The sequence below is a fragment of the Rhinatrema bivittatum genome, chromosome 5, assembly GCF_901001135.1.
Source record: "Rhinatrema bivittatum chromosome 5, aRhiBiv1.1, whole genome shotgun sequence".
Classification (NCBI taxonomy): domain Eukaryota; kingdom Metazoa; phylum Chordata; class Amphibia; order Gymnophiona; family Rhinatrematidae; genus Rhinatrema; species Rhinatrema bivittatum.
Window position 1 is genome coordinate 342,958,169 of NC_042619.1, and position 12,972 is coordinate 342,971,140.

Genomic DNA, 12,972 nt, shown 5'->3' on the forward strand with positions numbered 1-12,972 from the left:
TTTAAGAAGCTTGTTTCAGTTTTTTCATCTTTAAAAATTTTTTTTTTAAATACTTTACTTTTGTTGCCCGCATGGTGCAAGGGTTTAGTGCCTAATGCAGCCTGATTGTAGATTTGTTAAATGTTGCATGGCAGCTTGAGTTTTATTCTTTCTCTGTCTTCATGTTTTCTGCCTTTGTTGCCTCAACAAACCTGCAGTCCGTAGGGTCACTATATGATCATGCTAGACCTCTGACTTGGGGGCTTGTCTGAATTCCTATCCAAGCCAGAAGTCCATGAAATTTAGTCCAATATCTGGGCTTCAGCAGAGGTCTTCAGACAGTGAAGGATTCTAGAATTAATTCCTAATCCTCTCATGCTCCTAGGAACCTAATTTTCCTTGGGCCCAAATTAATCTTCTCCTCTGGTGCCCTGGATGATATAGCCTTCCCTCCTGCCTGCTACTATGTTTTAGCAGGACAGCCTCCAAGGAGGAAAGGGAGAGTAGGAGCATGGACATCAATGATGCATGCCCCAACAATTGTTGCCAGTGCATATTCAAGTGCCAGAGCATCGGTGGTAATCTACACTGGGTGTGGAGCCCAGTAGTGCTAGGTGCTGGTTAGGGTCAGCGCTAGATGCCAGAGTGCCATTGATACCATGGGATGCCATCAATGCCATGGGTGGATACAGTCAGGCTATCAAGGACAAGTGCCACAAGTGCTGGTTGCCACAGAGTGGAACCAGTTGCTATTGGGTGCCATCGACCACAGGCGGTGGTGTGGCTATCCAGTAACATTGAGCACCTAGCGCCATTGGGTGCCATAAGGCACAGACTGCCAATAGAATTGGCACAGTTGAAATCTGCAATTGACGACAGGCACTGTTGGCTCTTTCATAGAGCATCGCCAAGGGTATCAGAATCAGACTGCTCACACTGTGGTATGGACATTAAAGCATGCCATGTGGGTATAGGTGGCAATGCCAATGCATCTGGCAGTGCAATATGATGTGGCAGCAAAGTTGAGCACCATTATACTAATGCACAGCGCTGCAGACGCTGGGTTCATGATTGCTGCTGTAACACTTTGTTACTTGGGCTTCAAATGCTGGAGCACCAAAATCACTAGTGCAGCAAGATGTCTCTGGGGTAGACTGGTAGGCCTTCAGCGGAGCCCCTACTTACATGAGTGATGGATTCCAGGAAATTAGTGGGGATTGCAGCTTTTTTTCCTTCCTCCATGGGGGGTAAGGCCTCCAAAGGTTCCCGCTTTTAACACCTGAATTCACTGTCACCGGGAAGCTTCCATCATATCACTTGTTCTTTGGGCTGTGCTCATTGTAGATACAGCCTTCAGTCAACCACTGGCTCCTTACAAGTTGCCTAGATGGAGCTAGGAACAAAAAGGAAAAGTTGTTTGGACTGCTATCAGTTTCGTTCCCAATCCTGGTGAACTTCTTTGTATCAGTAGTGATATAGTGGTAGGGTCACCATGTGCTATAGCCAGTAGAGCACTTTGGTGAAGAAGGAACCCCCCTTCCATTTTTCCACCATCGGGGCTGTTCCTCGCTCTTGTACAGAGAATTATCCACTAGATCAGATTCTTTGCCCAGGTCATACTGTCACCGCGGTGTTGCTACTAGATATTCAAGGGGATGAGTTTTAACTAAAACCAAAGTTTCCCTGCTCGGGGTTGTCAACATCAAAGTATCCCTATTGGATGTTCTCATTCGCTTTCTGAGACGTTAGCTTCAGTGTCACCTACCATATCAAACTTGCATAACAGGTAGAGAGAGGAATTCCATTCTCATATATACTACTGCCCCTTTGGAAGTTCAGGACTTAGTCCCTTCCTAAATATATCTCTGTGTGTTACATATGGCTTGTTGGGGGAAAACCTTAATATGTTCTCCCCTTAGCAACTTACACTCTTCTCAGGAAAGGGAATGCTTCTGGTGAATTTGCTTCTGGATAGCTGCTTCCTACCTGAACTGCTATTTTCGCACAGGCATGCATCCTGGAGGTTGCAAGACATGCAGGGTGCTATTGCATGATCTGGCATTTCACAGTGGTAGCAATAGGATTCCTCTAATAGGAATCCTTTCCTAAGGAGCTGGTATGGATTTTCTCCTGCATGAAGAGTATATTTCAAATACCTGCTGTAAATAAATAAAATGTAAAAACATATCACGTTGCAACTGTTCTAGATGAGTCAGTGTCACGTTTAGGTTGTACGCTGATTCAACTTTGCATCTTGAACAACATCTACACATTAAACCATGAGGGGGACACTGTCCAGGTGGTTGATTTGTTCTGAGGTAGTCTAATACACATTACCTTAACCATGGCTGCATGCATCCTGGATTTCGAAACTTGCGTGTAAGGTTCCACACCCAAAGTGGAATTTCTTATGGACTTTCACTTTCCTCCTTCAGTTGACAGTAGTAAGTGTAAACCAGAAGGTTGTGAGGGTTTGTTGGCAGACAAAGTGGTCCTTGTCATATATCTACCTTGTATAACGGGAAGCTGTTCTAATGAAGAATGAATCTATCTTTAGCAATAGGACTTGACGTCGTATGCCAAGTGGGCGAGGAGACACTTGATAATGACTGAACCAGAGTCTGAAACCCTCACGGATATCTGGTTAGGGACGGAGTTCAGATTCCGTAGGAGCAAAACCTTGTGGAACTACTGGCTCCATCTCTTAACAGAGAAGTTCCTGGATTTCTGCCTCAGGTTATTCTTACTCTAGAATGGAGTCTGGGTTTTTATTTGCTTTTATTCACATCATTCAGTTTACATGACCATATGTTTATTTTTATTTATTTATTATTTTTATATACCGACATTTGATCTCAATCGGGATATCACATCTGTTTACATTCAGGTACTGTAGGTATTTCTCTATCCCCAGAGGGCTTACAATCTAAGTTTTTGTACCTGAGGCAATTGAGAATATATACTGAGAAGCTAGACCTTTTTGGTTGAGATATATTTAGTGGAAGGTCCCTAAATGAAAATTCATTAGGGAGAGTTAGTAAGGTTGGGGGATTGGCCAGTGTTGATGTTCACAGCTTAGGGGCTGCTTCCCTAATCCTGCAGTCTGAGTCTGTCTACCAGTATGTAGTATCTTCTCCACTGGCATCTAGAGGAGGCCATGGTTTGAGAAGAAAAGGTCTTGATGTTTGGCCAATAACCTATTCTTTGCTTTTTCAGAAACCTGTTTAAAATTACTTCTGCATTTTCACGTCTGTGGGTTAACCAATGTGATTCACTTTCATTTGGGTGAAATTGGTATTTATCCCACCTTGTGGTACATAAGTCTGTCAAAGGACAGCCTTACATGTGCTTTATGTTGGATGAGCTTCAATCTTAGCTCATTGCTAAGCCTTCCCCGATGTTATGAGATCTCAGCACAGTGTTCACCCAATGGTTAGAGCTTGCTCTTGCCGCTGCACTCTTGTAGCATAATATCTGATCTGGGAGGTCAGGATTTTATCAGTGGTCACTTGGCAGGTGTGATCTGCCACAAACTGGTGCCGTTCACACCGTCTTATTTTTTTTCCCAAGTGAATTGTTTCTATGCATGTTTCATTAGTTTACAAACTAATGTGCATAAGTTTGTAAAGGCTATCTGTTGTTCCTTTTCAGAAACAAGAAATCTGTCTGGAGGATTCTACATTTGTAGATTATCTCCTTAGGTCTCCTCTTGACATCAAAACTTGTAATGCCTATGGGCAAAACACTGTTTCTCTTGGTTAGTGAATTGTGCTTTTCTTTTGCCTAGGATCACCTGGGTCTAGTGGGACATGTCAAAGCATCCCTGTGCTGGAGCTCTGACTGCATTTGTTTTGAGGCGAGGAAGTAGAATTTTCACCATGCATTCACGATTTACCCCTGTTTTAGGCAGAGGATCCTGCCATGAAAATGTATTTTAAAACAGTCTGCTCTATGGTGTCTTTTAAAGGTGTAGAACCCAACACCATTCCTTCCTAGAACCTGTTATTTGGTCAGACTGCCTCAAAATAAATAAAGGGGGGGAGGGGGAGTCAGGAGAAACAGATTATAAAAGGGGCTGGCCTATCGCACCCAAAACAGTAGTACCTTTGGCACTGTTATGCTTTTCCCTTTTTTTCTCAGACAGTCTATAGTTTGAGAGTCCCCCCCCACGTGAGAACTGCCATCCTGCTTTGACACCAGAGAAACTGGTTACTTACATGTAACAGTGGTTGTTCCACGGTCAGTAGGATGTCGGTCCTCACAACTCCCTCCCCTTGGAGTTAGTTTCTCCACATCTTAGCTTTATCATGGACTGAGGCAGCGAGGTGCTTACAGCTGCCCATGCTCAGTAGAGCATGCACAAGACTTCTAGAATCTTTGAAATCAAAATTATGTGCCAGACTCCTTTCAGATGATGTCATCCCCACATCTGACATCCTGCTGTCCATCGGAGAACCACTGTTCCAAGTAAAGTCAAGTTACCTGTAAGAGACTCTAGCTCAGTGATAGCAAACTCCAGTCCTCGAGTGCCACAAACTGGCCAGGTTTTCAGGATATGCATAATGAATATGCATGAGATAGTTCTGCATACAACCGAGGCAGTGCTTGCAGATCTTTCTCATGCATATTCATTGTAGATATCCTGAAAACCTGGCCAGTTTGTGGCACTAGAGACTTGGCGTTTGCCATCATTGCTCTAGCTGCTCTTACAGGAGCATAAGAAACCCTCTTCCCTAGCTTGTTAGGATGCAGTGTCTAGTTGAAAGATGGTAGGAGAGGGGGGGTGCGGTATCTCACTTCCAAGCTACAATCCCATTAATCCAGGTTTTTCTACAAAATGGTCTGGTGACTAGACCAGGGATTCTTTTTCGACTCATCCTGCTCACACTTCCTTAAAGGAGTGCATCACTGTTGCCCTCAGATGAGAGCTAATGTACCTCCACGGGTCTTTAACCTTGTGCTTAGGCCCTTTTCTCCATTTGACTCTACTAGGGGTGTATCAATCCACGTTTTGGCAAATACATTTCTAGGGGCTAGCTGCTCTGCAAGGAGAATAACATAGTTACAGGTTCTGACCTATGGTGAACCTTTGTTTTTGATGAAAGGATCACTATTCAAACAGTGCTGTCATTCTTACCTATAGTGGTATTCGACATGAATCAGAAGATTCCACTAACCAAACCTCCAGATAGGAAAAACCTATAGGGACCACTGAAGACCACTTCCTGGGTGTGTAGGACTTGCCTATAGTATGTACAGGTCACAAATCCTTCATGGCCAGAAGGAAGGAAAGGCTTGTACCTAAGGTGCCCTTAGTCTCTATCTTGAATGCATGTAAGGCACTGGCAGTGCTTCCAGCTCTTCTGATAAGGGCTTGAGTGTCTTCAGATGCTGAGCATCATCTGATTCCTCCCGCGGTGACCTGCAAGGTGGCCACCTGGTCCTCTATGCTTTAAGTGTTACCACTTAAATTTTAGGCCAAAAGGGATGCTGCTTTTGGGGCGGTCATCCCGTGGGTAGGCTTAGCTAAGATCCACCCAAATTAGAGGGTTATTAAGGGACATCCCATGCATCTAGACTGGTCTGGTGGGACAATAAGGAAGAATTCGCTCTTAATTTTCTTTCCTTGAAGCCTACCAGAGCAGGCCAACCCAGGAATCCCCCCTGTTTAAGTCTGTCTGCCTTCCATAATCAAACAGTTGTAGCTATCGCATTTTATTTTCATGGTTATGCAGCTTGAATTGAGAAATGTTATGATCCTGTTGGACTCTGCAGGGATCAGAGAACAATGGCTACCAGTTTTCAGTGTGATACCCTAAGCTCTTGTGGGGTGGGGAAGGTAGGATTATTCAGTTGGTTTGATATAGGAATACTAAAGTGTGGAGGCTGTATGGGGTTCTATATAGCAAGGGCAGCCGACTCCAGTTCTCAAAAGCCTGGTTTTCAGGATATCCTAGGCCAATCCTGGGTCTGGTTTTCAGGATATCCACAACGAATATGCAAGAGAGATTTGCATACATTGGAAGCAGTGTATGCAAATTTATCTCATGCATATACGTTGTGGATATCCTGAAAGCCAGACGTGAGGACTGGAGTTGGCCGCCACACCTGCTATACAGGATGGTGGCAGAGTTCTAGTTCTCTATCTCTACCTGCTGGTAGAAAGGCAAACTTCATGAATCTGGACTCTTATTTTAAGACTCTAGGAAAGAAAATTTGCAGGTAAGATCACATTTTTGCTTTTATTTCTACATAAGTTTCTAAGAATTCTGTAATATATTTTTCACTTGGCATTGGTGTGCTAGGATATGTGGATACATGGAAAGAGCACTGTTTTTAAAAGAATTTTACTTCCAGACTATAAGGGGAAAAAGGTGGATATTGTAGAAGGTGTAGACTTTATGTAGCCACTGTATTAAATAAGCTTGTCATTCATTCCATTGACACCATCAAATAGGTTTTTTAGAGGTTCTAACAGCATTAAACAGCCTGTGATCCATTTGAGATGGCCTGATCTAATAATTAGGCACAGTCACCAGATGTGAAGAAAGGAATGTCTGTCTATGCCATATCTCCAGGTTGTTTTGGGGGGGGGGGGGGGGGAGACCTGAGTTGTGCAAATGACAGCCAAAAGATATTTGGCCTATGGTATATTTTATCATGTAAGTTGTTTATGCTTGTGTGGGGCACACTCGGCTCTGTCCTATAGAGATGTACTTTGTGCATTATGGCTTGCTTACATCATGTACTTTCAGAGTATGAAGCCCTTTTTATATCTGAAAATAATTGTAAAATCAGTATTGTACTTTTTTTTTTCTCCTGTAGTGTCCCCACAGGCCCTGGCCAGACAGACAATGGGGGTTGTGTATTTTTGATGATGTCGTAGAGCACTGCAGTCCATCCTCCTTCAAATATGTTGAATACTTCTTGAGGCCAATGCTACAGTCAGTATGTGACAACAGCCCAGAGGTTAGACAAGCAGCTGCTTATGGGATTGGAGTTATGGCACAGTTTGGTGGGGACAGCTACCGGCCTTTCTGCACAGGTAAAGTTTTGTGAAAACTTCTCTGCATGTAACATTTGCAATAGTAAATAAATAAATATTATACATAAATAAATAAAATAGTAAATAAATAAATAGTAAACAGAACATACAGAGTCAAAATAAACAACAAGGAATCTCATCCCATCCAAGCCAAAATGGGGGTACCACAAGGATCCTCACTCTCCCCCACCCTTTTCAACATATATCTTCTCCCACTCTGCCACCTTCTCACTAACCTCAAGCTTACCCATTTCCTATACGCGGATGACATACAAATTCTCATCCCCATAACGGATACCTTACACAAGACCATGGCCTACTGGAATAATTGCCTCTCAACCATCAACGATCTTCTAACCAGCCTCAACCTGGTTCTAAATACCAACAAAACGGAAATCCTTATAATAGCACCGGAAAAATCTACCCTGCCTTCCTCCAGCAATTCTCCAGACTCCTCAGGATACACCACCTCACCGCAAGTCAGAGATCTGGGTGTAATCCTAGACGACAGATTCAGCCTCAATAAATTCGTTAACAACACTACTAAAGAATGCTTCTTTAAGTTACAAGTTTTAAAGAAATTAAAGCCTCTTCTACGCTACAGAGATTTCCGCACAGTACTCCAAGCCATCATTCTCCCGAAACTAGACTATTGCAATTCACTTCTGCTGGGACTCCCCGCCTGCTCCACCAAACCCCTCCAGATGGTCCTAAATGCCACAGCAAGAATCCTCACCAACACCAAAAAAAAAGACCACATCACCCCGATCCTCCAACACCTCCACTGGCTCCCCATTAAATACAGGATACAGTTCAAAAGCAGCATGATGATTCACAAGGCCCTACATAGCATTTCCCCACTCAACTTAACATTCAAGCTGCAACTACATACTTCTGATAAACCGACTAGAAGTGCATACCAAAACAGATTGTTCCCTGTACGTACCAGGATCAGTCCAGACGGTGGGTTATGTCCCCCGTCCAGCAGATGGAGTCAGAACAGAGCTCGAGGGCTCCGCCTCCTATACCAGCTCATCCTCTGCTGGAGCCCAGTATCTTTCTGACTCCAGCAGATGTGAGTTGGGGAAATAGTGCTTCCCCAGTTTGACAGGTTTTTGAGTCTCTTTCTACTTTTCTTTGAGTTCTACCTGTCTTTTGTTTGCTAGCTAACAATTTGGATCAAGTTAATTGAAAAAAAAAAAAAAAAAGTTTTTATTCTGTCAGTGTTTGAGGAGGCGTGCTGCTCTGTTCTGCCTCCTCCTGCAGTTTCACTTTCCTACGTTTGGGGGTAAGTGTTATTTTCTGTGTGGTTTTTTTATTGCAGTTTTTTCTCTTCACTTGTCGGCGTTTGCCGGTACACCCGGCTCTCTCACGCGGTCCTTGACGGTCCTGTGGCCCGGCGAATGCTACCTCGGGCCTGGGCGCGCCGCTAGCGGTTTTTCCCGCCGGCGCCTAAGGATCTGTCAGGCGGGTTGTGTCGGCCTTTCGGCCCCCCCGCGATGCGCTTACTTTTTGGCCCCCCCGAGGCGATTTCTCATAGCGGCTTCTTCATGCCGCGCTTCTCCCGCTGCGAGACCTGCGGTGAGGCAGGGTCTCGTTTTTCAAAGGAGGGAGTTTGCCCGCGCTGTCTCCCTGAAGGGGAAGGTGGTTCGCGTGGCTCGGGTTCGCGCCTAGCGCCCTCCTCTCCACAGCCAGGGATGAGCGGGCCGGCCACGTCCTCGCCAATGGCGGGAACGGCGGCCATTTTGGAGCGGGATTTTCCCTCAGAACACGCTCCGGAGGAAACAGACGCAGTTCGGGGCGCCCCCCGCCTGCACCGAAGCCCCGAGGATGCTCTACCGGCCCGACCACTGCAAGGGGCCCCTGCGGCTGCGACTTCAGCCAGCCTGCCTTTTTTTCCCCGGACTTCATTTTAAAGATGCACACGGCTCACCTGCAGGGCCTCACAGAGCCGGGGGGAGCCCCCTCGGGGCCTCCTGCTCCCAAAGTTCCCAAGCTCTCGTTTCCGGCCTCCGGGCCCCTGACCTCGGCTGGGCTAGCCACAAGCTTCTCGGCTTTGCCATCTCAGCCTCCAGGGGCGGGAGCGGCTTCCTCCTCGGGCCCTGACCCTTCGGACCCTCCGGATCCGGCGCAACTGGAGGGGCAAACGGAGGGCGACAACCCGCGAGCCTTGCGGATCTTCCATAAGGAGGAACTAGAATACCTGCTTCACCAGACCCTTCAAGAGCTAGATCTGGACCCTCCACCGGACCCCCCGGCGCCTGTGGCTCCGGCGGTCGCAACATGCTCCAAGAAAGGGGACCTGGTCCTGGCCGCCCTCAGACCTAGGGCTAAAGCTTTCCCGGTCCATGAGTCTTTTCTCCAGCTCCTCACGGGGGAATGGGACGTCCCTGAAGCGGCATTGAGGGTCACCCGAGCCATGGAAAAATTATATCCCTTGCCAGAGGATTTCTTAGATCTCATCCGTTTCCCTAAGGTGGACTCGGCGGTCTCAGCGGTGACTAAGCGAACTACGATCCCGGTGACGGGCGGGACGGCACTACGGGACACACAAGACCGCAAATTGGAGACATTCCTCAAGAGGGTGTTTGAGGTTTCGGCCCTAGGGATGCGAGCTGTCATGTGCAGTTCTTTGACCCAGAGGGCTAGTCTTCTCTGGGTCCAGCAACTCCTGACGTCACAACAGTTGCCTCCGGAAGAAGCAGCTCAGGCCGACAGCCTGGAATCTGCCATCGCTTACGGGGCGGACGCTCTGTATGACCTCTTTCGCGTTCTGGCCCGCTCCATGGTGTCGGTGGTGGCGGCTCGTCGCCTCCTGTGGCTTCGGAATTGGTCTGCGGACGCCTCCTCCAAATCGAGCCTGGGATCCCTTCCCTTTCGTGGGAAGTTTCTTTTTGGGAACGACCTGGATCAGATCATGAAGTCACTGGGGGAAAATGCAGTGCATCGTCTACCCGAAGATCGGCAGAGGCCTTATAGGCCGTTTGCCTCCACCAGAACCAGGGCTCGAGCACAGCGACGCTATAGATCCTACCGGCAGTCCAATCCTCGCACTGCTCCCAATCGATCCCAACCGTGGTCGCGGTCCTTTCGTGGGCGGAGGCCCGCGAGAGAGGGCTCGGGCCAGGGGAACCCCCCCCAGCAAATCTACCCAATGATGCCAGACCGACCCACTCCTCCTGTCTGCCCATCGGGGGCCGACTCACAGATTTCGTCGAGGAGTGGGTGAAGATTACTTCAGATCAGTGGGTCCTGGACACCATCCAATACGGTTACGCCTTGGAATTTGTCCATCTTCCTCGGGACAGATTTCTCTTCTCTCCGTGCGGCTCCGACCTCAAACGGATGGCGGTTCAACGGACACTAGACCGTCTGCAAGCCATAGAGGCTATCGTTCCCGTTCCTTTCGCCGAGGTGGGCTCGGGCCATTATTCCATCTACTTCGTGGTTCCCAAAAAGGACGGCTCGTTCCGGCCCATACTGGATCTGAAGGAAGTGAACCGCTCTCTGCGGGTCAACAGATTCCGCATGGAGACGCTGCGTTCAGTGATTGCTGCGGTACACCAGGGGGAGTTTTTTGGCTTCCCTGGATCTGACAGAGGCCTATCTGCATATCCCGATACGTCCGGACCACAGACGCTACCTACGTTTCAAGATCCTCGGTCAGCATTTTCAGTTTCAGGCCCTACCCTTCGGGCTCGCAACGGCTCCGCGGACCTTCACCAAGATCATGGTGGTGGTTGCGGCGGCCCTCTGGCGGGAGGGGATCTTAGTGCACCCCTACCTGGACGACTGGCTGGTGCGGGCGAAGTCCTTCTCGCATGGACAGGCCTCGGTGGCCAGAGTCTTGGAGATGCTTCCCTCTCTGGGCTGGGTTGTGAATCTCCCCAAGAGTTCCCTCGTCCCATCCCAACGCTTGGATTTTCTGGGGGCGACCTTCGACACTCAGCAAGGCATGTTCTTCCTGCGTGCGGACAAGGCACTCTCCTTGAGGGAGCACGTCCGTCAGTTCGCGGCTTTGTCGGAACCCACCGCTTGGAATTATCTACAGCTTCTGGGAGTGATGGGGTCCACCATCGACATGGTGCCCTGGGCGTTTGCTCACCTACGTCCACTGCAGGCGTCCCTGCTGTCGTGATGGAAACCGGTGTCACAGGAGTATCAGGTGGTGCTACCCCTCCCTCAGTCAGCTCGAGACAGTCTGGAGTGGTGGCTGGTCCCGGCTCACCTGGCCCGAGGCGTCTCCCTCGACGTTCCTTCTTGGGTGATCGTGACCACCGACGCCAGCCTCGTGGGGTGGGGCGCTGTCTGCGAACGAAGCGCCACACAGGGGACGTGGTCCCCGGAGGAGGCGAGCTGGCCGATCAATCGTCTGGAGACCAGAGCAGTACGCCTCGCACTTCGACGTTTCCTCCCCCTGATTCGGAACCGAGAGGTACGGGTTCTTTCGGACAACACCACCACGGTGGCGTACATCAATCGTCAAGGCAGGACGAGGAGCGAACAGGTCTCCGCCGAAACCACGCTTCTGATGGAATGGGCGGAACTTCATCTGGTTCGGCTCGCGGCCTCCCACATCGCCGGCGTGGACAACGTGCAAGCGGATTACCTGAGTCGGCAGCGGTTGGACCCCGGCGAATGGTCACTTTCCGACGAGGCGATGACGCTCCTGGTTCGCCGTTGGGGAACGCCGCGACTAGACTTGATGGCGACCGCCCTCAACGCCAAGGCCCCGCGCTTCTTCAGTCGCAGAAGGGAGCGCGGCGCAGAGGGGGTGGATGCTTTAGTGCTGCCGTGGCCGGCAGATCAGCTACTCTATGTTTTTCCTCCCTGGCCCTAGTGGGCCAAGATACTCCGCAGGATAGAAACTCACAGCGGTCCCGTGATTCTGGTAGCTCCGGAGTGGCCGCGTTGTCCTTGGTTTGCAGACCTGCTTCACATGACAGTGGACGGTCCGTTACGCCTCAGTCATCTTCCTCGGCTCCTGCAGCAGGGTCCGGTATTTTTCGAGCAGGCGGCACTCTTTTGTCTTGCGGCTTGGCTTTTGAACGGCGCCGCCTCCGCAGACGAGGCTACCCGGAGGCGGTAATCTCTACGATGCTCCGGGCCCGCAAACCTTCTACCTCTGTTGCTTATGTGCGAGTGTGGAAGGTCTTCAAGGCCTGGTGTACCGATCATGGGGCCCGACCCACGGAGGCGTCGGTACCTCTGATCCTTCAATTTTTGCAGGACGGGCTAGATAAGGGTCTTGCATACAATTCCCTACGTGTGCAGGTAGCAGCCCTGAATGTTCTGGTACAGACACCGGTCGCCCTTCCTCTCCAGGCGGATATCGCTCGTTTCCTGAAGGGGGCCAAACATCTACGGCCGCCGGTCAGGGACCCTTGCCAGTCGTGGAGTCTTAACCTGGTTCTCCGGGCCCTAGCGGGCGCTCCTTTCGAACCTCTGCAGGAGTCTTCTCTTAAAGACCTCACTATGAAGACGGTCTTTCTCGTGGCAATATGCTCTGCCCGTCGAATCTCGGAGCTACAGGCTCTTTCCTGCAGGGAACCCTACCTTCGCATTTCGGAGGCGGGGATCTCGCTGCGTACAGTACCTTCCTTCCTCCCGAAGGTGGTGTCTTCGTTTCACGTGAATCAGACGGTGGAACTCCCGGCGTTCTCTCCAGAGGAGTCGAGGTCTCTTCGTAACTTGGACGTCAAACGAGTCTTACTCCACTACCTGGAGGTTACCAATGCCTTTCGGGTTTCCGATCATTTGTTTGTGCTCTGGTCGGGACCTAAGAAGGGCTCCTCGGCTTCAAAGACGACCATCGCCCGCTGGATCAAGGATGCCATCTCGTCGTCTTATATCGGGGCCAGTCGGGATCCGCCCAGGGGCGTTCGAGCTCATTCTACACGCTCTCAAGCAGCTTCTTGGGCGGAGTCTCGTTCCGTCTCCCCACAGGA

The 12,972-nt window shown here is 49.5% G+C and overlaps 1 protein-coding gene across 1 annotated transcript in view; it reads left to right on the forward strand.

Annotated features, from left to right (window-relative positions):
- The window catches only part of IPO5 (importin 5), a 278,851-nt gene that overhangs the window by 213,995 nt on the left and 51,884 nt on the right, over positions 1–12,972 (forward strand). Inside the window, exon 23 of the mRNA XM_029604478.1 lies at positions 6,805–7,024. Coding sequence (XP_029460338.1) covers positions 6,805–7,024 — 220 coding nt within the window. The remainder of the gene's footprint in view (positions 1–6,804; positions 7,025–12,972) is intronic.